The sequence below is a fragment of the Electrona antarctica genome (assembly GCF_951216825.1).
Source record: "Electrona antarctica genome assembly, chromosome: 23".
NCBI lineage: Eukaryota > Metazoa > Chordata > Actinopteri > Myctophiformes > Myctophidae > Electrona > Electrona antarctica.
Window position 1 is genome coordinate 22,598,280 of NC_136804.1, and position 24,909 is coordinate 22,623,188.

A 24,909-nucleotide genomic window follows, 5' to 3' on the forward strand; every position below is an offset into this window, starting at 1 on the left:
AACTATGGGTCAATAAGCGTAGCCGCAGTGAGATCACGGATGATAACATCACTAGAGCAGCAGGAGAGTTCTCTATAGGATGATAACGTCACTAGAGCAGCAGGAGAGTTCTCTACGGACCTGGACATTAAGGACCCGGCCCTAACTGGGCCCAACAGGGCCGGCCGTACTTTTAGGCTCAAAACCCCCCCAAAACTGAAAAGGTGTCATTATATGCACCCCTTAGACTACCGTTGACGGTTTTGACGTGGTGAATAAATTAAACCAGACCTCCCGTTGACGGTATTGACGTAATTGTTTTATTCCCTATAATCGGGGCCTTTGTTTTAAATGACCGGGGACAGATCACTGTGTAACACAGTGCAGTGCAGAAAGCTAGCGGAAGTTTACGTTATACGGAAATGACGACGGCCTGATTCGGTCTATTCGGTCAAAATCGGCATAATGGTGAAGTTACCGCCACCATCAGGACTGGATGTCTAATACTATAGGTTTGCCCCGTTAAAATGAGATATATTGTGAATATCACAGATTTTTCTATTGGCATTCAAATGATGAATTAAATGAATAGAGCTGGCAGAAGGCACTGAGAAGCTGCTATCGGGGTGGCAGTCCAAGGGTGCACTTAATGTCCTCAAAGTCGCCCATCCAACAAGCTTTGAAATGAAATTTGACCTTCCGTTCCAGAGATAATGGCCAAAACATCTTGAAGACTTGGCCATTGTCATCCGTTTTTCTTTAATAACACAGCTAGGAAGGTCGGACGGCGACAAACAAGATACCCGAGTACAGCTTTCACTTTACTCTGCATCCAACACTTCCATTTCCGTCGGCCTTACCGTTAGGCGGCTTATGTCTTTGTCGGCTTATGTCGTTATGTCTTTTTGGGGGTAGTAGCTGAGGCTCGGTAACCTGACTCCGCCAGATGGGGCAGCAGAGAGTACACTGGGTTCCCCCTCCTGCTCCCATCTGGAAACTCTCAGGCAGACTTGATGCTCCGGCCACAAAACGGCCTGGCCAATCAGCAGCAGCTAGAGGCGGGATCAAGGCAGCACTGTGTATGGCTTGATCCCGCCTCTGCTGCCCCATCTGGCGGAGTCAGGTTAGAGGCTCGGCCCAGCTGGACTAATTAGCATACATTTTGGGTCCGGCCCGGCCCAAAAACGTACGGTCGGGTAGGGTTCGGGCAGAATTAGAGAACTCTAAGCAGCAGTATAGGACAACTCCTCTGCCTTCCATGTGTGCAGACAGCCTAACCCCACTGGCTGGGAGTCAGGCTGAACATGGCTTAGACATTCAGGATCTGACTCGCAGTATTATAGCTCTAGTGATGCTACATCCACGAGTGGATTACTTGACCTTTTGGGTTTTCCGGCACAGGATGAGAGAGGGTCAAATCTCAGGTAGTGGTTATCATTGCAGGAGCTACAAAGGCAATCTAATATCAAGCCGTCAGCGTCAGTAGTAGTAGTAGTAGTAGTAGTGAGTGCGCGGGAAGGTGCGATAGAATATTAATTTCCACACGGCATCTAAAAGGAAAGACAGCAGCCGTGGTTTATTTAGATGACGTCATTGGGCGAAGCAGATATTATTGCACACTGCAGCCATTGGTAACGAATATATACATGAATATCTATCAGTGTTGTTTTCGTCGACTAAAACTATGACGAAAAATGTTCGTCGACTACCTTTTTCCACGGAGGAAAACTAAATGGAAACTAAATGAAAACTAAGCTATGATGACTAAAACTAAGACTAAATATAATTGACAATTTTGTCAACAAATAAAAGCTACACTTAAATGTTAGGAAGGGACTAGTGGACAAGAGATCCAGTGTAAGTCATTTTACACTTGGTTGCATGCTGAAAATAGCAGATCTACAATCTCACAACGGGTCGCACTGTGACATGTTGTGAGCTTAATGTAGATCAGTTATTTTCAGCTAGTGTAAAATTAGCCATTACGACACCATCAAGGCCCGCCAAAATAAATTTTAGTCGACTAAATCAACTGTAGATTTAGTCGACTAAAATCTTACGACATTTAGTCGACTAAAACTAGACTAACACTAAAACATTGCAGGTGACTAAAATGTGACTGAAACTAAATGAAAACTTTTGACGAGACTATGACTAAAACTAAAATTTTGCTGCCAAAAACACCACTGATATCTATTCATGAATAATGTTTTCCAAAAAAAGACGGAGAGACGGAATAAAGGGGTACAGTCCAGGTTTTTGGGGAGCTGCTGCCATGTTACCTGTTGAGCGGTCTTCCAGGGTGAATAGTGACCTGCAATGGTGAGAGAACACAAATTATTTAGTCTAAAAAAATAATAATAATAATAATAATAATAATAAAAGGAAAAAGATGGTTATATTTTTGCTCCCCCTGCTTTCGACGGCTATTCCATGACCCCGAGACCCGACAAGAAGTTTTAATTAGTATCCGCTAAGTGAGATTAAAACGGCGAGGAAAGAGCCAATCAAAGACAAAGATGACAATGAAACGAAATACAGTGTTTCAGTGTCAAAGGGCCACTTCACCCCTTTTGCAACCAGATCTTATTTTAATGATGTTTAGGACACAAGAAACACTTTCCTGGGTTTTTTCTTATCATGTGTGTAATATATGTTTTTAGATATTTTAGTCATGACGCCATGTTCATGCACCACCCCCTCTCTCCACGAGGAGGGGCAGTGCACCAAAGCATTATGGTCATTGTAGGAATTCAGCAATCCAGTCAAACTGGATTTTTCTCTGGCCATACGGTGCAAAATTTCAAATTGTGCTACTGTTATCTACTACAAATTACTATTAACATTGAGTGACTGCAGTTTCTTCCAGCGGTGGAAATGCCCCTTTAACCCATTTTGACCTGAGATCAGATTCTAAAAATGTCCTCTACATCCTGACAGTTTTCTGAAAAAGCTATGTTTCTATGTCAGTCGTTCTTCGATTTTTCAAAAATAGCAGACCTACAAGCTCGTAGCGCGCCACCGAGTGGCGCGCTACGAGCTTGTAGGTCTGCTATTTTTCAATAGCTAAAGCATAACATAATGCTTACACCAAAAGGGGTTCCCGCCCAGAATGGGTTAATTGATCCATTTATAACTCCTCTCAGTGTTTTAGATTGATGTTGAGGAATTGTGAAGGCGTTGCAACTCAATATGTATAATGTGAGAGGCATGATCTTATAGGAGATAAAAGATCGAGCTATTAACAGAAGGTCTCAGAAGAGGGGCTTACGATTAAGCGTGCGTGGGGGCGGGTTTCATGTTTAATCGGTGGACTTGATAAAACACACACACACACACACACACACACACACACACACACACACACACACACACACACACACACACACACACACACACACACACACACACACACACACACACACACACACACACACACACACACACACACAATTGAACTCGTTCAATAATGAACAAGGATTGCAAATAGAATCCTAACCCAGTGTCTGTAGGAGAACGTTAACCCATTTTGTGCGGGAACCCCCTTTTGGTGTTTTAATCATTATGTTATAATTTAGCTATTGAAAAATAGCAGATCTACAAGCTCATAGTGCGCCACAAAGTGGCGCGCTACAAGCTTGTAGGTCTGCTATTTTTTTTTTAATCGTGAAAATGCGGCACAAATCAGAATACTTTTTTATTTATTTGTGTGTGTGTGTGTGTGTGTGTGTGTGTGTGTGTGTGTGTGTGTGTGTGTGTGTGTGTTAGGCTTAGGCTGCGCAACAGTGACACTTGGTGGTGAAAACCAACCAAACGCTATATTTCCGTGCTCGGACACAGCCAGGGACACACATAGCTGTCTATAGGAGTGGTTGCACCACTCCTATTACAAAATGTAAAAATAAATCTTATGATATTTAGCCTGACTAAAACTAGACTAAACGCTAAAACATTTCAGATGATTTAACCCATTTAGACCTGAGCTCGATTCTACAAAATGTCTTCTAAAATCATGACAGTTTTCAGAAAAACCTAATGTTTCTATGTCAGTGGGCTCAAACTATTAAGTCTATTAACTACTAAGTCAAGGACCCCCAAAAATGATATGCCTCCGACCCCCATGTCAAAATGTTGTTCCATGGACCCCCCAGAAGCAAATATTTATTCCAAATTTGCGTCATATTTTCACGATTTTTCAAAAATAGGAGCTTGTAGATCTGCTATTTTTCAATAGCCAAAGTATAACATAATGCTTAAAACACCAAAAGGTGTTCCCGCCCAGAATAGGTTAAACTAAATGAAATTTTACTCAAAAGACTATGACGAAACTAAATCAACATCAACACTGGGTGTGTGTAGTGTTGGTGTACGTACCGTACCCATGCAAACTGAAATCCCGTAATGGAACTCGTGACCCAGTTATTATGAGAAAACAAACAACTGCACGCTCCGTCTTCCCCGATTCCATTTTCCCTCCTTCCTGTCTTTCAAGTGCGCTGCCACCGCCGAGTCCCCTCAGGGAACCCACGAGTGTATGCAAATGGGAAGGAACCAATTATAGGGTGACCGCCTGAATTATGTGCCAGCCTTGGCTCTGCATGGCAGCGTGCCAGTTACACTACTGAAAACACTACTCTGTCTGAAGTGCCAGTGGAATGGTGATAAAAGAGAAAATAACAAAGTAGATGGCCAGTGAAGAATTCCTTCAGTCCATCATATCTTTTTCCCCCTTAGACTTCTATAGTTTCACACAATCACCATGAGTCAGAGCAATCACTAAAGCAAGCTGGGTTAAGCTTTTCTTACTTACTGCAGAGTTCAATATGCCCATGGCTTCTCTACTAGCCCAGCAGGACAACATATAGATTATTTCAAAGCATAACCACCAGTTTAGATAGGTAGGAAGGAACTGTTTTTACTGTGGAGATTCAATAATCTCCCCTACAGCGGGCCAGTCGATCTGCCTGCATCTGAAATACCAACCAGGACATAGTAGAACAGAGCCATGATCAGAGAGCTAAAGAGAGACTGGGAACTAAAGAGAGACAAAGCAGAGACAGACAGACAGAGAGAGAGGGAGGGAGGGCAGTGTTGATTTTGTCGACTAATACTATGACATTGTTTTTTCGTCTACTACCTTTTTTGTTTTCACTGGCGAAAACTAAATGGAAACTACATGAAAACTAGGCTATGATGACTAAAACTAAGACTAAATATATTGACAATTTCGTAAAAAAAAATAAAAAAAAATAAACAAGAGATCCAGTATAAGTCATTTTACACATGGTTGCATGCTGAAAATAGCAGATCTACAAGCTCACAACGCGTCGCACTGTGATGCGTTGTGAGCTCTCACTAGAGTGAGAGCTCACAACTCGCTAGAGAGCGAGTGAGAGAACGCACTAGAGAGAGAGAGTCAACTAGAGCTAGAGAATTTGTTTTAAATTTTTCATTAAAACCTTTTGTCTGATGCTGCTTTTTTGCAGTACAAGAAAAATCACACCCGTCTGAAGTTATTCGATCTAAAATTCCCCTATGGGGATTAAAATGCAAATAAAAAGTACATGAACCAGTGGACTTAGCGCCCTCTACCGATATTGATGTCAGACTACGGTGCTCTATTGAGAGAGAGAGAGAGAGAGAGAGAGAGAGAGAGAGAGAGAGAGAGAGAGAGAGAGAGCATCGGTATAGGCCTCATTGGCTGAGGTGATCCTCATTCCTCACGGTAGATTCATTGTAAAGTCAGGCGTACCAGACATTTAGTTGGACGTGGTTGTCAGTGATGCCCTCTGGCTAAATTATGTTGACATGGTATGGGATGGAGAGAGAGAGATACAGACACACAGAGAGAGAGAGAGAGAGAGAGAGAGAGAGAGAGAGAGAGAGAGAGAGAGAGAGAGAGAGAGAGAGAGAGAGGGGCAGAGAGCACCTCTTCTGAACGACGGAGCTGTCCGTGGTGCTGAAGGCCCTTAGTCTGAATGCCATCAGACTTGAGCATCTCCGCTATGCTGGGCTACGGTGCAGCGTCGGCACTTCTCAATGGGCTCTATGCACACACCATTTTGGAAAGAACCCGGGGCCCCTTCCCTTCTTCCTTTCCTTTGCAGGTGTTACCGATGATACTATAATGAAGTCTCTGTTCTGTTTATTACACAACCCAACAAACCTCTAAAGGGTCTATAGCTCATTTATAGGCTATAACAGTTTTCAGCCTATATAACGTTTCGGAGAAAAAAACTTGTGTTTTTCTCATTTCATGAGAAAGTGTCACTCCTGTCTAATGGCCGGGCTACACTGGGGATGGAAATGCTGAATTACGCGTGTCCGCAGGGGTTACGCAGCCCTTTGCCTCGCCTTTGCGTGATGGACGAATTGTCGCTGCAGCCACCTAGCGGCGTACGGTTCCATTCTGTCCCCAGTGTAGTGCAGATGATAGCAGCAGCTGAACAATGATTCCTTCCTAACGTGTCCCTTCCATAATACCGATATGCTTGAAAATGAAGCGGAGTGTGGTGAACGGATTGATTTGCATGCATACTGTAAGTAATTGAATATGCATGACATTAACCCATTTTGACCTGGGAACGATTCTACAAATGTCTTCTAAATCCTGACATTTTCATGTCAAGGACTCCCAAGATTATATGTAATTGGCCGCCGAAAATATGTTGTTCCAGGGACCCCCCAGAAGCAAAGATTTGAGTTAAAAACTTTGGCTCTGAAAGAATATATATTCAAAGATTTGCGCCACATTTTCACGATTTAAAAAAAATAGCAAGCGCTACAAGCTCGTAGCGCGGCACTCAGCACTCAGCACTCTTGTAGATCTGCTATTTTTCAATGGCTAAAGTATAACAATGCTTAAAACACCAAAAGGGGTTCCCGCCCAGAATGTGTTAAATCTCAAGATGCATGGAAGCATTTTATTCGTCTGTACGCATGCAATGACAACGCAACCACTAGGCTCGGACACAGCCCGTGCTGGAGCAGTTCAAGCAGTTCAAGCTCAAACAAGGGATTATTGTCTCCACCAGGCCGAAGGCATGGGGAGAGAGTATGTTTTGCACTCCGTCCGTGTGTGTGTCCGTCCGTCCTTCCTTCCTTCCGTCCGTCTGTTACCAGCTAATCTCCGGCACCACAGTATGCATAATCAGCCCTGATGAAGACCGTATAGGTCGAAACATGTCGGTTCAATAAAATATTTCCTCCTTTTAACATTAAGTGTGCCCGGATCTCCTCTTTGCTCTAATCTCCGGCACCGTTGGCCCGATCCATGCCAAACTTTGCACACACACTCTCTGGATGCCAACGACGAACCTCTGCCCCAAATATTCCTCAACGGCCTGTTATAGCGCCACCATGAGGCCGATTTAGGCAAAACACATTTCTGTAGATTACTCGTACACATTTTATCCATACATCACACAATTCGGTATACACTATCTCCATAGTCATGTGATCAACACGGATCTGCACCATTTCCCATCTTCCTTCCTGATTGGCTAAGATTCGCTTCCAAAGCTCACATGATTGGTCCGTTTCGAACAAAATGCCACAAATCACAAACACAGTGTGCAATTTACGTGAAATTATACACACACTTTTCCACTAGGCTGAGGACGACATGACACAATTTTTTTTCCAAACCAGCCTCATGGTGGCGCTATAACAGGGCCATTCCTGTTTTTACCTATAACTGCATCGATCTGTGTACAACTTTGTATGCGCACTCCCTAGAGGCCATGGAAAAACATTTTCCCTGCATCCCTCCACATCTGCCGGTTATAGCGCCACCATGAGGCCGATTTCTGCAAAACACATTGTTTATATTTGTCGCACAGATTTCATCCAAATCTCATGCAAATCGGTATACATGATCTCTGTAGTCATGTGATCAAGACGAGTCTGTTTGATTTCTCAGATTCTACACTGATTGGCTAAGATTGCCTTCCAAAGTCTTCAGGAGTGGCCCGTTTTGTACAAAATGCTGCACATGTCCTGCTCATCCAGAATTCTATCCTCAGAGATGCTATGAGTGATCTGGCTCTGCATTTCCTCAACAAAATGAAGAAAATTGTTGCAAAAAACAAACGTTTTATATCACTCCTAAACATTTTGCCAAACATCACACACACTCCTGGTGGAGACCTGTGCCCAGAAGGGCACTTTTTCTAGTTATATTATGATGTCCTGTTTTTTTCATAGAAGTGTATATTGTATAACTATTAGTATACATCTTTAATTGTTATGATGAATTGAAAATGATGGACCCTGATGTAAACAAGTCTTGTGCTTCTCATGGTTTCGTCCTCGGAGTAACAGTTTTTTTTTTATTTACTGGTGCTTTCGTTTGAAATGTTCCCATTATGCATACTGTGAAATAAAAGGTTCAATCAATCAATCAATCAATCAATCAATCAATCAATCACTCAATCAATCAATCAATCCTGTTGATGTTGACAGCAAATTTTGATTTAGTTTTAGTCAGTCCATTGAATACATTTTAAGTTTAGTTGTAGTCACATTTTAGTCAACGTAAATGTTTTAGTGTTAGTCCAGCATTAGTTGACTACCTACAGTTGATGTAGTCAACTAAAATGTATTTTGGCAGGCCTTGATGGCGTCGTAATGGCTGATTTTACACTCGGTTGCATGCTGAAAATAGCCGATCTACAAGCTTGTAGATCTGCTTTTTTCAGCATGGAACCAAGCATGTGGAACCAAATGGTTCCATTTGTACACTCTCAGGGTTATGGTGGTCCAATGCAGGGGTTCTCAAAGTGAGGACTCCAGGGTCCTATATACATTAGCTATTTTCAGATGGGGGTCCATGGCCAAATACACATTAATTTAGGGGTCCGCGGCATGAAAAGGTTGGATAACCACTGCAGTCCCTCTCTAACGTTTGAGTCTGGAGTGTGTGGTTCTGTTGATGCAGATTGCAGCAGCTAAGGGCCTTTGGTTTCCATGACCCCATGAATGAGTCCAAAATCTCCAACTGGCCCAATTGAACCCGTTTCATTCCTTCTGGCTCTTTACTTAGAAGTTCTTTGGCTGTGTTCCTGTTCCTGGGCCCAATATCAGATTGGCTATTGATCTCTGGCAGGTTCTGCAACGGGGACAGAGCTGTGAGCGTGAACATGGCTGGCAGAATGCCCAGCTCATACAGTATCTCTCTGTCTCTCTCTCTCTCTCTCTCTCTGTCTCTCTCCCCATCAACCGGTATATGTCTTTTCTACTATCCCTCCTGTCTTTCTCCTGAGAGAAACAAATGCAAATGGTAGGAGAGAACAAATGCAAGAGATGAATGCACAGAAGCACACAGGCACGCACGCACGCACGCTCTCAAGCACGCACGCACGCACGCACGCACGCACGCACGCACGCACGCACGCACGCACGCCCGCCCGCCCGCACAGCCAATTCATCTTGTTCTACTCTCTGACTCCCAGATGGTGCTCAGTGATGTATCTCTTCTAACTGCAGTGTACTCGTATGAGGTCCAGTTGGATGCAGTAGTGGCCCCTGTTCTGGTCATCTGGTCGGTGATTACCGAGGCCAGATAGAGAGTCGAGTGGTGAGGTACACCGAGTACATTTTAAAGGGACTGACCTGAAGTGCTTTTCGGCTTGTGTGCACGTCGCCGTCATAAGATGAACTGTACAGTAGGTGCGTGCCTGATTGCCGGTGTCATTTTCAATATGCGTATAAAATACATATAACTCAGGTTCTAATAATAATAATAATAATAATAATAATAATCTATTATCCCGAAAGGATATTCGTCTTCACAGGTCTGTTCAAAGACCCACATCAAAACAACACAGAGCACATAACACCAAGACAATACAAAAAAACAGTCCAATCCTCAGTGTCCACAATTCCACAATCCACATTTTTTACTGTGTGGGGAGAATGCGGCAAGTTAGCGAATGCTGAATGGCTGCATGTGTTTAGGTGAACGAGTTTAAAGACTCCACAACTAATTAAGCCCAGCTAGCAGTCTCTGCTGGTGTGCCAATGAGGACAGCCTGTGAATGGTCTACGTAGCTTAATGAGGCTAACTCTCTCACGCACGCACGCACGCACGCACGCACGCACGCACGCACGCACGCACGCACGCACGCACGCACGCACGCACGCACGCACGCACGCACGCACGCACGCACGCACGCACACAATTACTGCTGATGAGAGACAGGCCATTTGTTAGAGGACTGGCTACATAATATCACAACTATACTAGGTACAGCCTGGGCTGTTTGGAGGCGGTCAGGAGCAATTGACTAGAAGTTGCGATCATAAGTGGCGGCTGCATTTCTGGACGGTGAAGTGAAGTGGCAATTCACTGTAAACATCGTCTCTCTTTGAAGGCTGTCTGTCTGTCACTCGGCGGCGGTGTTAAGAAGACGTTAAAAGCCAAATAGAAATGGACAAGATACAAGCCTTTCCACGTGGCCAATAGACACTCTTCTCCTCTAGAATGGAGAAACACACACACACATGCACGCACGCACGCACACGACATACATTACACACCCACATACATACACACACACACGCACACACACACACAATAGACTTACAATAAAACCCAGAAAGACTACTAGAGCTCTCAGACAATCACAGAGCCGTTTTCACAACATCGTTTCAGACAGGAGTGTAAATGCAGTCATTAAGCGCACACACACACGACACACTGCAACATGCAGTCTTCGGCTAATTATGTTGTCGCGGTCGCCACGACAACGCCAAGCCAAGCTGCATGAGCTACGGCGAAACGAAGATGGAGGCAAACTGTGAGATTTCATCAAACCAGTGTTGATTTTGTCGACTAATACTAAACTACTGTAAGCCATGATGACTAAAACTAAGACTAAATATATTGACAATTTTGTCAACAAATAAAAACTAGACTAAAATGTTAGGAAGGGACTAGTGGACAAGAGATACAGTATAAGTAAAAAGTCAAGTCATTTTACGATTGGTTGCATGCTGAAAATGTCAGATCTACAAGCTCACAACGCGCCACACTGCAACACGCTGTGAGCTTGTAGATCGGCTTTTTTCAGAAAGTGTAAAATCAGCCATTACGACCGCATCAAGTCCCGCCAAAACACATTATGGTCGACTAAGGGCCTTGCTACACGAGGATGTCTCGGGCTGTTCCCCGCGCAAGTTTGTGAACGATATAAAACTTTCCTGCGTCCACATTGCGGTTATGTTAATTGTGTATGATGTATACACGAGACCGGTAAACTGCTCCGTTTTCAAGAGAAAGTTGTAGTACACATGGCCGGCCTGTAGATGGCCACAAAAGCAACTGTAGTTTTAGTCGACAAGAATCTTATATTTAGTTAAAACTGGACTAACACTAAGACCAGGTGACTAAAATGTGACTAAAACTAAATGGAAACTATACTCAAAAGACTATGACTAAAACTAAAATCAAAATGTGCTGTCAAAATCAACACTGCATCAAATCCACTCCCTCCCTCTTTTGCCAGCACCTCTTTTGGAGTTTATGTTTCGAGTTTTCAAACCTATAATAATCATTTGAAAACATCAGATCTACGAGCTCACAACGCATATGCTAATAAAAAACAACTTTATGCTTCCCAAGGATAATATGGAGCATCAAAGCAATATTTTAAATACTTTTATTAGCATGTGCATTCCATCCATTCCATACGGCTGGACCACACATGGACATATGACATCATCAACTTGCGACAGGAGCAGTTCCTATTGAGTGAAAGATTCTCTATTTATGAAAGATTTAAAGTGTTTTTCATTTTAAATTGTAGTTATAGAGGGCATATTTGTCTTATTAGCCAGGGATCCTTTTAAGAAATGTACTTTGCACCGTTGCCTTTTCCTCACCCCGTCGACTCTGTTTGTACGTCTCAACAGCTGAGACAGATACGTGTGTTTGTGTGTGTGTGTGTGTGTGTGTGTGTGTGTGTGTGTGTGTGTGTGTGTGACAAAGAGACAGGGATGTTTACTGATGCCTGTAGATGCCAGTCAAGGCAGATCTCCTGATCGTCTATGGGGAGCCTCCTGTGTGTGTGTGTGTGTGTGTGTGTGTGTGTGTGTGTGTGTGTGTGTGTGTGTGTGTGTGTGTGTGTGTGTGTGTGTGTGTGTGTGTGCGCGTGCATGTGCGTTTATCCTGCATGGCCAGCAGATGGCTCCCTCTCTGCCAGGAGGCACACATGTCTAAGGCACTAGAACCGTCAATACAAGGAACACACTCGCACGCATGCACGCACGCACGCACGCACGCACGCACGCACGCACGCACGCACACACGCACACACGCACTTCAGTCAGTCAGCCTTCCAAAAATGTTTCCCCAAATTGTGTGGCTGTCAAAATCAACACTGGTGCTCGGTGAGACACTGGATAGAAATGGATGGTTGGGGATTTCTGGTTCCCTCTAGGTCTGTATTTTCCCTCTAGGTCTGTATTTTACCTCCGGTTCCCTCTAGGTCTGTATTTTCCCTCTAGGTCTGTATTTTACCTCTAGGTCTGTATTTTACCTCCGGTTCCCTCTAGGTCTGTATTTTACCTCTAGGTCTGTATTTTACCCCAGTTCCCTCTAGGTCTGTATTTTACCTCTAGGTCTGTATTTTACCCCAGTTCCCTCTAGGTCTGTATTTTACCTCTAGGTCTGTATTTTACCTCCGGTTCCCTCTAGGTCTGTATTTTACCTCTAGGTCTGTATTTTACCTCTAGGTCTGTATTTTACCTCTAGGTCTGTATTTTACCCCAGTTCCCTCTAGGTCTGTATTTTACCTCTAGGTCTGTATTTTACCTCTAGGTCTGTATTTTACCCCAGTTCCCTCTAGGTCTGTATTTTACCTCTAGGTCTGTATTTTACCTCTAGGTCTGTATTTTACCTCTAGGTCTGTATTTTACCCCAGCAACACAAGCTTGAGAACCATTGCCTTGGTGTAGGCAGAGCTACAGTACAAAAGGTCTGGCTGTGAAAGACTAGTGGCTGCCCCCCCACCCTCCACCCCAGTCTCTCTCTATTACACAGCCTAGTGTCATAGCGCCTTAGACAGAGCAACGGCCAGTTCAATTAGATTGTGTGGCTATCGGCCAGTGGTCTGAAGGAGTGGGCCAAATTGTGCCCCGTTGAGAGCTTGGACATCATTTCAACTTAATGGGGACAGTTTTATTAGGGCGGGTAATAGCTTGGCAAAACGCTGGGGACCAGTCTCTCACACAGGGGCAGGCTGGTGGAGAAAGGGAAGGAAGGGGAAGAATCTTTTTTAGCTGCGTGTCAGAGCTGAGACTTTAGCTAACAGCGTTATGCTGCACCGCAGAACAGAGAGCGACACGCGAGTCGCTGCATGGATCTGTCACCTGTTCATCATTAAGACCAATTAAAGACTAACTGGCAGAACCTTCGTCAAAACATCCGGGACAACGCTCCAACACGTCCCAGACTCTTCTCCCTTCTGGCTCCCAAACTATGGAAATTATGGAATGAACTCAACATTGCAATGAGAACCGCAGAGTCACTCACCCGATCTTCCGCCGTATAGTCCGAAAACTCCCACCTCTTGCCAGACTCCATCTTAGCACGTATAGCACTTGCCATAGCCTCGACGACCTTGCAGGCATATGCAAGGCTAAAGTATGTAATTTAGATAGCATCTCATGAAGACAGATGCGAGGTCATTATTGATCTGGCATTCTATTATGTTATATATTTTACGCTCTCAAGAGTTACATTATTGTTAAACATCAGTATCACTTGGTTAATTTACAAGAAGTCCACACAATTAGAGAATGTAGAAGAACTGTTATTTTGATCAACGTTTGTCTCTCCTATAGTTCCACATCAATACAGCATGGAATTGTGGACAAGATCTTATCCAACGATAACAAAATATTCTTTAGTTTTGGGGTCTGACAGGCTAAATCTCCTTAACCCATTTTGGCCTGAGATCAGATTCTAAAAATGTCTTCTACATCCTGACAGTTTTCTGAAAAAGCTATGTTTCTATGTCAGTCGTTCTTCATTTTTTGGTTGTAGGTTGTAGATCTGCTATTTTTCAATAGCTAAAGCTAACACCAAAAGGGGTTCCCGCCCAAAATGGGTTAATTGGTGGTCCGTGGCTCAGATGCTGAATAAATATTGGACCTTTTGATATGAAAAGGGTTGAAAACCACTGATGAAATGAGTGTGTATATTAACGTTGCTCTCCTCCTACCAACAGGAGCTTGTTAGGCGGGTCGGCCACACAGTTGTTTCCACCTTCTAACACTGCGCTACGAGCGACGAACACAAACAGATGGTAAGTGCTTCACAGTTATCTTCCTGCACAGATGGGATGCCTGTGTATGTGTGTGTGTGTGTGTGTGTGTGTGTGTGTGTGTGTGTGTGTGTGTGTGTGTGTGTGTGTGTGCGTGCGTCTGTGTCTGTTGACAAACGTTTTTGGGGGTAGAGTTTAAAAATTATTGATCACTTCATCATGTTCATGCATGCGTATGCGTGTGTGTGCACGCGCGCGTGTGTTTGAGTGCACGTGGATGAATGTATTGACAAGCTGCTGACCTCCCTCTTGCGTGTGAGTCTGCGTACGGGCATTCAGTGTGAGTCTGCGTACGGGCATGCAGTGAGTCTGCGTACGGGCATTCAGTGTGAGTCTGCGTACGGGCATTCAGTGTGAGTCTGTGTACGTGCATACAGTGAGTCTGCGTACGGGCATTCAGTGTGAGTCTGTGTACGTGCATACAGTGAGTCTGCGTACGGGCATTCAGTGTGAGTCTGTGTACGGGCATGCAGTGAGTCTGCGTACGGGCATTCAGTGTGAGTCTGCGTACGGGCATGCAGTGAGTCTGCGTACGGGCATTCAGTGTGAGTCTGTGTACGGGCATGCAGTGAGTCTGCGTACGGGCATTCAGTGTGAGTCTGCGTACGGGCATGCAGTGAGTCTGCGTACGGGCATTCAGTGTGAGTCTGCGTACGGGCATTCAGTGTGAGTCTGTGTACGTGCATACAGTGCGTGTGAGTCTGCGTACGGGCATACAGTGTGAGTCTGTGTACGGGCATGCAGTGTGAGTCTGCGTACGGGCATACAGTGTGAGTCTGCGTACGGGCATACAGTGTGAGTCTGTGTACGGGCATACAGTGTGAGTCTGCGTACGGGCATACAGTGTGAGTCTGCGTACGGGCATACAGTGTGAGTCTGCGTACGGGCATGCAGTGTGAGTCTGCGTACGGGCATACAGTGTGAGTCTGTGTACGGGCATACAGTGTGAGTCTGTGTACGGGCATACAGTGTGAGTCTGTGTACGGGCATACAGTGTGAGTCTGTGTACGGGCATACAGTGTGAGTCTGCGTACGGGCATACAGTGTGAGTCTGCGTACGGGCATACAGTGTGAGTCTGCGTACGGGCATGCAGTGCGTGTGAGTCTGCGTACGGGCATGCAGTGTGAGTCTGCGTACAGGCATGCAGTGCGTGTGAGTCTGTGTACGGGCATGCAGTGCGTGTGAGTCTGCGTACGGGCATGCAGTGCTGGCAAGCTGAAGGTTTCTAGGGTAGATGCTAAAAGCGAGTGAATTCTCCCTCTTGACTTTTGGCAGGTCCTCTTCTCTCTGCCTTCCATGCACGCTGTGCATCCTTTTCATTCCCTTTGTGCGTGTGTGGGTGTGTGTGCGTCAGTGGTGGAAAGTATATTTACTTAGAATTATGGACTTTTACTGGACTTTTACTTTTAGGAGAGTATTTTTTACATTGCATTTTACATTTTAGACATTTAAAAAAGTATTTATTTAAAGACGGTTACGCCGTGGACAAAGCCAACTCCAGTCGTGACAAATCATGACAATAAACACAACATTTTGGACCAAACAAACAATTACAAAGAAGAAAAACAACAAAAAAAGTGTTGTAACCTGCCATTTCTGTCTACTTTCTAATTCTTTGTTTGGCCCAAAACATTGTGTTTATTGTCATGATTTGTCACGACAAGAGTTGGCTTTGTCCGCGGCGTAACCGTCTTTAAATAAATACTTTCTGAAAAGTCTAAAAATGAACGGAGAATCATTTCCTGGGCCCTGGTAGGGGGGCGGGACTGCGACGCTCTATAGCTTGGTTTCATTTACAGCCCTCGGTTGAGTCATCACTGGCAACGACGGACTATACTGGCTTCTATACTTCAATAAGGAGGAGGAGAGCTTAAATGTTGGGCTTCCTGATCACAGCAGGCTTAAACATGACCCGACAGACACAAGACATGGTGCTGAATCTGAATTTTCACTATATCTGCTCTATCGGGGGCCTTTACAAACATGTGCGTGGGTGCACGCACGCACGCACGCACACACGCACGCACGCGCACATGCAGACGTACGGATACAATTGCACACATCCTGCTACCTGTTGCAAAGTGTGTGAGTCACGATAGAGTCAGACTTCACACTGAGTCCATTTGATTCAAACTGTTCCCGAATAAGATTGCCTGGTCCCCGCTGGCCATGAGTCACAATGGCCTAGATTCTTCCGCACCCCGAGAGTACACTTACATTCAACTGTATTCAACGCTTTCACATTGGAACGGTTGGGTGATGCGCTCCGGGGAACGGTATAGCATTCACACTACCACAAGTGGACCCGAGACCGCAGACTGACCATAGTGTGAATCTGCCCTTAGCAGCTCTTACAGAACCTCCATTTTCAATCTACGGTAATGGTATTTCGGGGGGGAAAAAATGGCAATTCGCACAAAAGAATGCACATTTTTACCATTTTGTCAAAAAGCATTACTGCCACGCCTGAACAATGGAGGGGGGGGGAAAACATTCACAGTGTGAGTCAGCATGAACCTGTACAGTACCTCTATAATCAGCAGCTACAGCACACAGAGCCAAAGAACCAGCATGCACACCGTGTTTCCTCCCCTTCCAAGTAAATGTGAAGGTAAGCATTTTCACCCCGAGTGAAGTAAAGGTGAGAAAAAGGTGCACATGAAAAGTCGCGTCTGTATAATGCCCGATTTATACCTTTGGTTTAGAGTCGTGTCGACAATCTACAAAATGATTTGAAGTGTGCGACGATGGAGCTCAACCAAGAATAAATCTGGCATATAAGCCAGCCATTTGTTTTGCTCCACCTGGAGAAATATAGACATGTATAATGCTGGGTTTCTGTGATATTTGTACTTCAATACCACGCATAAGCACATGTGCGCGCGCACACACACACACACACACACACACACACACACACACACACACACACACACACACACACACACACACACACACACACACACACACACACACACACACACACACACACACACAGCACGGAAAGAAACCAAACTACCAAAAAACAGCAAAAGGACATCGGGTACCCCCCATTCTAGACTGAGTGGCAAAACATTGAGTACCATGGAGCATTGGGAGTTTGGAAGCGCTTGTTGGAACTCACTCAGCAGTTCTGCGTACCAGCTGTTTCTAAATGTCATGCGTGCAGGAACGTTGCGTTGTTGAAAAAGAGCGCTTCCAAACTCTGACAGTTGTCATTACACTCGGAGCGGAAGTGTGCCGGAAGTGTGGAAGGCATGCTACGCCACGAAAGTGACTACTCATGGTCAATCACAGCGCATCTTTTCCGGGACTTGTCAGACCCGAACATCCGCTCTGTGACGCACGCCTTCCGCTCATGCTCCCGCTATGCTTCGCAAAGGAATCTCGAGAAAGCTTTGCTCCCTCTCGAGAACAGAGCCGGAGGAGGCGTCTAATGAGCATCGTGCCTGTCACAGACAAGTGCAGGGCAAGTTCAGTCAGGAAAACTCTGCAGTTGCCGGCGGCCGTTCATTCACATGATTCACTTCATCCAATCACACACACATTCCATCTTCATACCGGCTATTTAAACTGGAAGTTTGCACTGCTCAATCTGTTTGCTTGCTTGCTGCTGCACACTGATACTGCTGCGCTGCTGTCTGCACTAAGGTTACCACCACCTAAGTGAGTGTGGAAATATAGTGGTCCTCTGGAGTGTGGAAATATAGTGGTCCTCTGGAGTGAGTGTGGAAATATAGTGGTCCTCTGGAGTGAGTGTGGAAATATAGTGGTCCTCTGGAGTGAGTGTGGAAATATAGTGGTCCTCTGGAGTGAGTGTGGAAATATAGTGGTCCTCTGGAGTGAGTGTGGAAATATAGTGGTCGTCTGGAGTGAGTGTGGAAATATAGTGGTCCTCTGGAGTGAGTGTGGAAATATAGTGGTCCTCTCCATCGTCAAAGTTGCCCACCCCTGCTCTATGGTCTTACCTGCCCCTCCTCCCCTCTGGACCACCAGGCTGGTCTCGGCGCCCACGGCGCACTCCTTGAGCAGCTCCACCACTCGCGCGTGCGTGAAGCCGTGCACGGCCTGTCGGTTGACCTCCAGGATGAGGTCGCACTCGCAGAGGCCCGGGCAGCCGCCCGGCTCCAGGACCTGCTTGACCCGCTGACCCGCCGCGCTGTCCGCCATGGTGAACCCAAAGCCGTCGGCGCCCTTCACCATCGTCAGCGTCAGCAGCTCCCCCTGGTGGTGGTGGTAAGGGTTGCCACAATGATTACTACTAGGGATGGAGCTCGTTACATTTTATTGATAACGATCAGGCTTATCGAGCCGGGTTCTTATCGAGCCCACTATCGAGCATTCTATTTTTGTGGAAAGACGGGAAACGACAATACATTCTGAACATATAGCAGATCTACAAGTTATCTTGTAGATCTACAAGTTAACTTGTAGATCGGCTATTTTCAGCAAGTCTAAAACAGTCATTACGACGGCATCAAGGCCCGCCAAAATACATTTTAGTCGACTAAATCAACTGTAGATTTAGTCGACTAAAATCATATGACATTTAGTCGAATAAAACTAGACTAACACTAAAACATTCCAGGTGACTAAAATGCGACTGAAACTAAATGAAAACTATTGAAGAGACTAGGACTAAAACTAAAATAGAAATTTGCTGCCAAAACCAACACTGCACTATACCTGGGTGGTGGTGGTGGCGCCCGACGACGCCATGGACACACTGTCGGGGGGCGTGGCTCCGGCGGTGGGCGTGTCCAGGTGGGTGTCGCCCGGGTGCGAGGAGGAGAGGAGCATCTGCTGCTGCTCCCCCTGGTGGCCGCCGGCGTGCTGCTCGCCCGCCAACAAGCGGCCCGCCGCCGCCGTGCGCGACACGTAGTCCAGGTAGGTGTCGTAGCCGCTCCTGCCGTTCACCACAAGGTTAGTATAGTTAACTAAGACTAACAAAATAAACTAAAGTTGAAAAAACATTTTCGCTAAACTGAACTAAATAAAAACTACAATAAAAATACAAATAAACGATAACTGAAACTGTATTGTGGTTTTACAATACTAACTAAAACAAACTGAAATTAGTTTTCATTTGTGGATGGTTGGCGGTTCATCTGTGAATACATTTTTAAATGCACACTTGCATATGTTTTAATTACAAATTACCTGCCTAATCAATCATGCACCTGATAAATAAGTATACTGTACAACAAAATAAGTATTAAACTAAAACTAATAGTAAAACTAATAGTAAAACTAATGAAACTAACTAATGAACTGAATAATAATAATAATAATCTTTACTAAATACTAAATAAAATATCATCTTTACTCAAACAGACACACGGACAGACACACACACACATCCTTACTCAAACAGACACACATCCTTACTCAAACAGACACACGACAGACACACATCCTTACTCAAATAGACACACGGACAGACACACATCCTTACTCAAACAGACACACGACAGACACACATCCTTACTCAAACAGACACACGACAGACACACATCCTTACTCAAACAGACACACGACAGACACACATCCTTACTCAAACAGATAGACAGACACACATCCTTACTCAAACAGACACACGGACAGACACACATCCTTACTCAAACAGACACACAGACAGACACACATCCTTACTCAAACAGACACACGGACAGACACACATATCCTTATTCAGATAGACACACGGACAGGTCTGCAGGCACCGCTCAAAAAGATCCCAAAGGGTTCTAACCGCGTGCCGTTGAGCATGACAGGCCGCTGCTCCATGATGCCCAGAGGGGAGATGATGGTGGTGGTGGTGTTGGCGTGGCTGGGGTCCTCAGGGTCGTAGGGCAGAGGGTAGCCGCGGCACAGCACCAGGCTCACGCTCTGGCCGATGGGCACCGACTGGAAGAGCTTGACCACGTCGGCGTGCGTGGTGCCCAGCACGCACACATCGTTGATGTACACCAGGACGTCGCCTGGGGGAGAGCACACGCACGCACACGCACACACACACACACACACACACACACACACAAGAAGACATGTACTGAGATTCTAGAAAAAGTACTAAGTACTAAGTTATTATATGCCAGGATATCCTCCAGTTCAACCTGTTATTATGAAGATCCAAAACACAGCAACCGGAACAGGATGTTGACATAATGGTGTGTGTTGTCGGATTAGGTGTTGATCTCTCGCTAGCCGATGAGAAGTACAGGCCGGCACCATTAGAGCGGCCGCTATAGTCCGTGCAATAAGATAAGCCTCGTTTTGACCAGGAATGACGAAATTGTAGATAAAAGTGACTGAAAGTGTGGGTGTGTGCGTGGGCTCACTCTCAACGGCCTCGTAAAACATTTCCCACACTACAGATAATGTCACACTACGCTGATAACGCTGATAATCATTACCTGCTTTTCGAGGTGTTAGAAATACTACGAGTTGACAAGCAGTGGCTAACAATGTATTTAAATCATCTATCGGGAATTGGGGGCGACTGTCGTAATTTACTTCCTATTACCTAGGCAGGCAGGCAGGCAGGCAGGCAGGCGCACACACACACACACACACACACACACACACACACACACACACACACACACACACACACACACACACACACACACACACACACACACACACACACACACACACACACACACACACACACACACACACACACACACACACACACACACACACACACACACACACAAAAGACAAACGACTAAACATGGACCCTTCACAGACGATCAACTTTGCCATGCTCTTTTCACAACCACGGTGTAATGAGAAATTGAGAATTCCCCTCTCCACCCGGCAAGATATCCTGCTGTTTTATTTTTATACTTTTATTGTAGCAGTGGGTGTAATTCATATTTGAGCATGAATAAAAGCACTAACAGCGGTCTCTGTACCGCACTGCTGTGACGAAAAGAGAGTTGAGTCAGAAGGCAAAGCTCTCCGTCTACCGAGCAATCTTCGTTCCTACTCTCACTATGGTCATGGAGTGTGTGTCAGACTCATGACCGAAAGAATAAGCTCGTTGAATACAAGCGGTCTTCGACGGATGGCTGGCATCTCCCTTAGAGATAGGGTGAGAAGTTCAGTCACACGAGAGAGACTCGGAGTAGAGTCGCTGCTTCTTCGCCTGGAATGGAGCCAGCTTATAGTTCGGGCATCTGGTTAGGATGCCTCTCGAGCGTCTCCCTATAGGGAGGTCCTCGAGGCACGTCCCACTGGGAGGAGAACCAGGGGCAGACCAAGGCGCAGTTGGAGTAAACACATAGACTCACTGGCCTTGGAACGTCTCGGGATCCCCCAGGGTGAAGTCACTAATGTTGCTCTGGAGAGGGAAGTCTGGAGCTCTCTGCACTGCGCAAAAAGCTTGGAATACGGATGTGTATATTACAGGAAACTCCCGTTAAACTTTCCAACAAACTCCCATAAACTCCCGAATTATATTACTGTATATTACGTATATTACTGTATATGCCTGCTAAACTTGAGGTTTACGGGCAAAATACAGTGCCCATAATTGCCCGTTAACTCCTCTTTTCACGCAGTGAGCTGTAGCTGTTGCTCCCGCGACCCGACTACGGATAAGCGGTTGAAGATGGATGGATGGATAAAATCACGAACGCTGGTGATGTGATTTTTTTCCAATTACATTATAATTATTAAATATATTGTTACAATTTACAATTAGAAGAAAGGGCATGGGGTTTCTGTGATATAAAGAGGATAGGTAAACATCCTTCTGAAACACACAGCATTTAGGTGTTAAGTGATTGTCCCTCTCCCTGCTAACGACGGCACAATGCTGTCCAATTCTCTTACAGGCGCTTTGTAAATGTAAGCGGTAGACTATCGGAACACTAATAGTTGGCTCAATGCCACGTCTTCTAAATCAACTTGGGCGACGCGCATCGATTCCTCTGATTGATCGCTGAAGGAGAATCGAAGCTCCACAGTGGTGCCACTGACCACGCGGCTGACCCCACTAAATGACACACGCCAATGAACGTTATAAGGCCTATAAGTTAAGACGTCACAGTCATTGTCTCTTTTACACAGTAAATTGGGGTATTTTGGTTGGTTTTTTTTACCATGGAGAATTGCTGTATGCGTGAAGGCATCCCTATTTTGGGCATGTTATTATAGCTAACATTTTCAACATTTTACACTAAAATAGTGAACTCACAACAAGCTCACTTGAACCTCTTTTTTCTCTATTTGGCGTACGAAATGTGGGCTTAAGTAGTTACTCCTCTGGTATTGACAGAGTTAGAACACGCCTCAGGGCAATGTGACATGCAGGACGCTTTAATTAATCCAGGTAAATGCGGCCGACATTTGCCTTGAGCCCCAGGTGTCACAATCAATTTTCTTGCACACTGGCAGGAAAACAAATGACTGTGACCTGAGTGCATGGCATGGTGCTGTCCTGTCTGTCCCATGCATGCTCACACAGACCCCATCTGCAACGCAAGGCTGTGGCAGACCAGCAATCTTTCATTACATTCACAGCTGCAAAAAAATAAACATACAACAACACATGCACCACCCCCTCACACACACACGCACGCACGCACGCACGCACGCACGCACGCACGCACGCACGCACGCACGCACAAATGGTAGATTCAGACAAAAATGCACCCCTAAAGGGATTTCCTTATATACACACCATTGCTATCGGCAGCGAGTATTTTTTCATGATTTCGACACTGTATCAAACGTTAATTTCGATTCGATTTCGATACATATCGAGAATCGTGACAGCCTTAATAGTTATAGTCAATGTACAGTTTTAATAGATACCAACACTTTTGTACTTTTTCACTCAAGTACATTTTGAATTCCAGACATTTACAAATACAACTGTATTTCTACATTGCCGAATTGAAACTTGAAATCAGACCCGTCAGAAGTGAGTGGTACTGTACTGTACTGTACTGTACTGTACTGTACTGTACTGTACTGGCTCTCCTCCCTGGCCGCTGTGTGTGTGTGTGTGTGTGTGTGTGTGTGTGTGTGTGTGTGTGTGTGTGTGTGTGTGTGTGTGTGTGTGTGAGGCTGCGCAACAGTGACACTTGGTGGTGAAATATGCTATTTCCGAGCTCAGACCCAGGGACACAGCCAGGGACACACATAGCTGGGCAATGGAGTGGGTGCACCACTTAAAAATCACACCCGTGTGTGAGGGGCGCTCTTATCATCGTACATCCTCATGACGTTAAATAGACACTATGACGTGCAATTGTCCATTCATTGTCAAAGGGGTCAAGTTTGGACATAGGAGGGCCTAGCACCTCTCAAAAATGTGACCGGGTCTGGCAAATAGGGCCTCATCTCGACCAGAGTATTTTTTCAGTTTTTTACAGATTATTAAAGTACAGAATGTAAGCTTTCATATGATGTATCATTCAATTAAATTGGAAAATATTTGAAGGAGATATGACCATTTTAAAATGATTGTGCCGTTTTACCCAAAGCTGAGAAAATCCCCAACACCTAGAGCTGGCTAGCCTACTTTGACTTATAAATGTATACATTTAATTTGCCCAAATCAATAATCTGTTGGAATGAAAACTTTCTTCAACATTCAAGCTGTGTTAATATGAAAAAAAAACGAAAATCACAAAAGAAAAAATCAAGTTTATTTTAGATTTTCTGCCTTTTCATTATAGGCAAGATGAGGACCATTTTGCTAGACCAGGTCACAAATGTGAGCACTTTTTCCACCACTGACCTCAACTATAATGCCCACACCCAGCAGAAGCGAGGCTGCATGTTTCCATCTCTCCTATCCTTCACCGTCAAAACCCTCATAATTATATTCATACCGACATATTCACCTCAAGCAAACAGTGCACTGTCTAGTACAACAGCAGTACACCAGGTCTCCTTGACCTGTGTGTGTGTGTGTGTGTGTGTGTGTGTGTGTGTGTGTGTGTGTGTGTGTGTGTGTGTGTGTGTGTGTGTGTGTGTGTGTCTGTGTGTGTGTGCGTGCACTGTCTAGTACAACAGCAGTACACCAGGTCTCCTTGACCTGTGTGTGTGTGTGTGTGTGTGTGTGTGTGCGCGTGCGTGTGTGTGTGCGTGCACTGTCTAGTACAACAGCAGTACACCAGGTCTCCTTGACCTGTGTGTGTGCGTGCGTGCGTGTGTGCGTGCGTGCGTGCGTGCGTGCGTGCGTGCGTGCGTGCAGTCTATTATTGTGTGATAATGAACAGAACCAAGCCTCTGCATTCTGGCAGAGTCAGATTTATAGTGTGTCAACAATGTCAAATTAGCAGCCCGGATATGTTTTCAGAATTATAAATGTAAGTCCCACAGCTCAGGCATCTATCTCAGGGAGTCCAAGGTGGAAGTTCAAATGAAAGAATTATGTAAGCCATAATACACAGACACGAGCTATTGTGTTCATTTCTTCAGCCGGTTGTGTGGGGGTGATCCGTTTCGTGTGAAACACTGATTTTATGTTGAATATGCTGGAATGCTTAATATTCTTCTCGGTTTCTATTCTAGGTTTCATTGTAAACATGAGATTATGCAAAATGCATCACACATTATTACATAGCTGCCATTCTGCAG

General features: G+C 45.1%; 1 protein-coding gene across 2 annotated transcripts in view; it reads right to left on the minus strand.

Moving 5' to 3' along the window:
• Positions 1-24,909, minus strand: part of magi2a (membrane associated guanylate kinase, WW and PDZ domain containing 2a) — a 282,751-nt gene that overhangs the window by 39,286 nt on the left and 218,556 nt on the right. The window contains exons 10-13 of one of the 2 annotated variants that reach the window (XM_079494000.1): positions 20,057-20,285; positions 18,994-19,213; positions 18,276-18,531; positions 2,262-2,293 (exon numbers count right to left, since the gene is read on the minus strand). In XM_079494000.1, coding sequence (XP_079350126.1) covers positions 2,262-2,293; positions 18,276-18,531; positions 18,994-19,213; positions 20,057-20,285 — 737 coding nt within the window. The remainder of the gene's footprint in view (positions 1-2,261; positions 2,294-18,275; positions 18,532-18,993; positions 19,214-20,056; positions 20,286-24,909) is intronic. The other variant, XM_079494001.1, reaches the window with a different exon arrangement.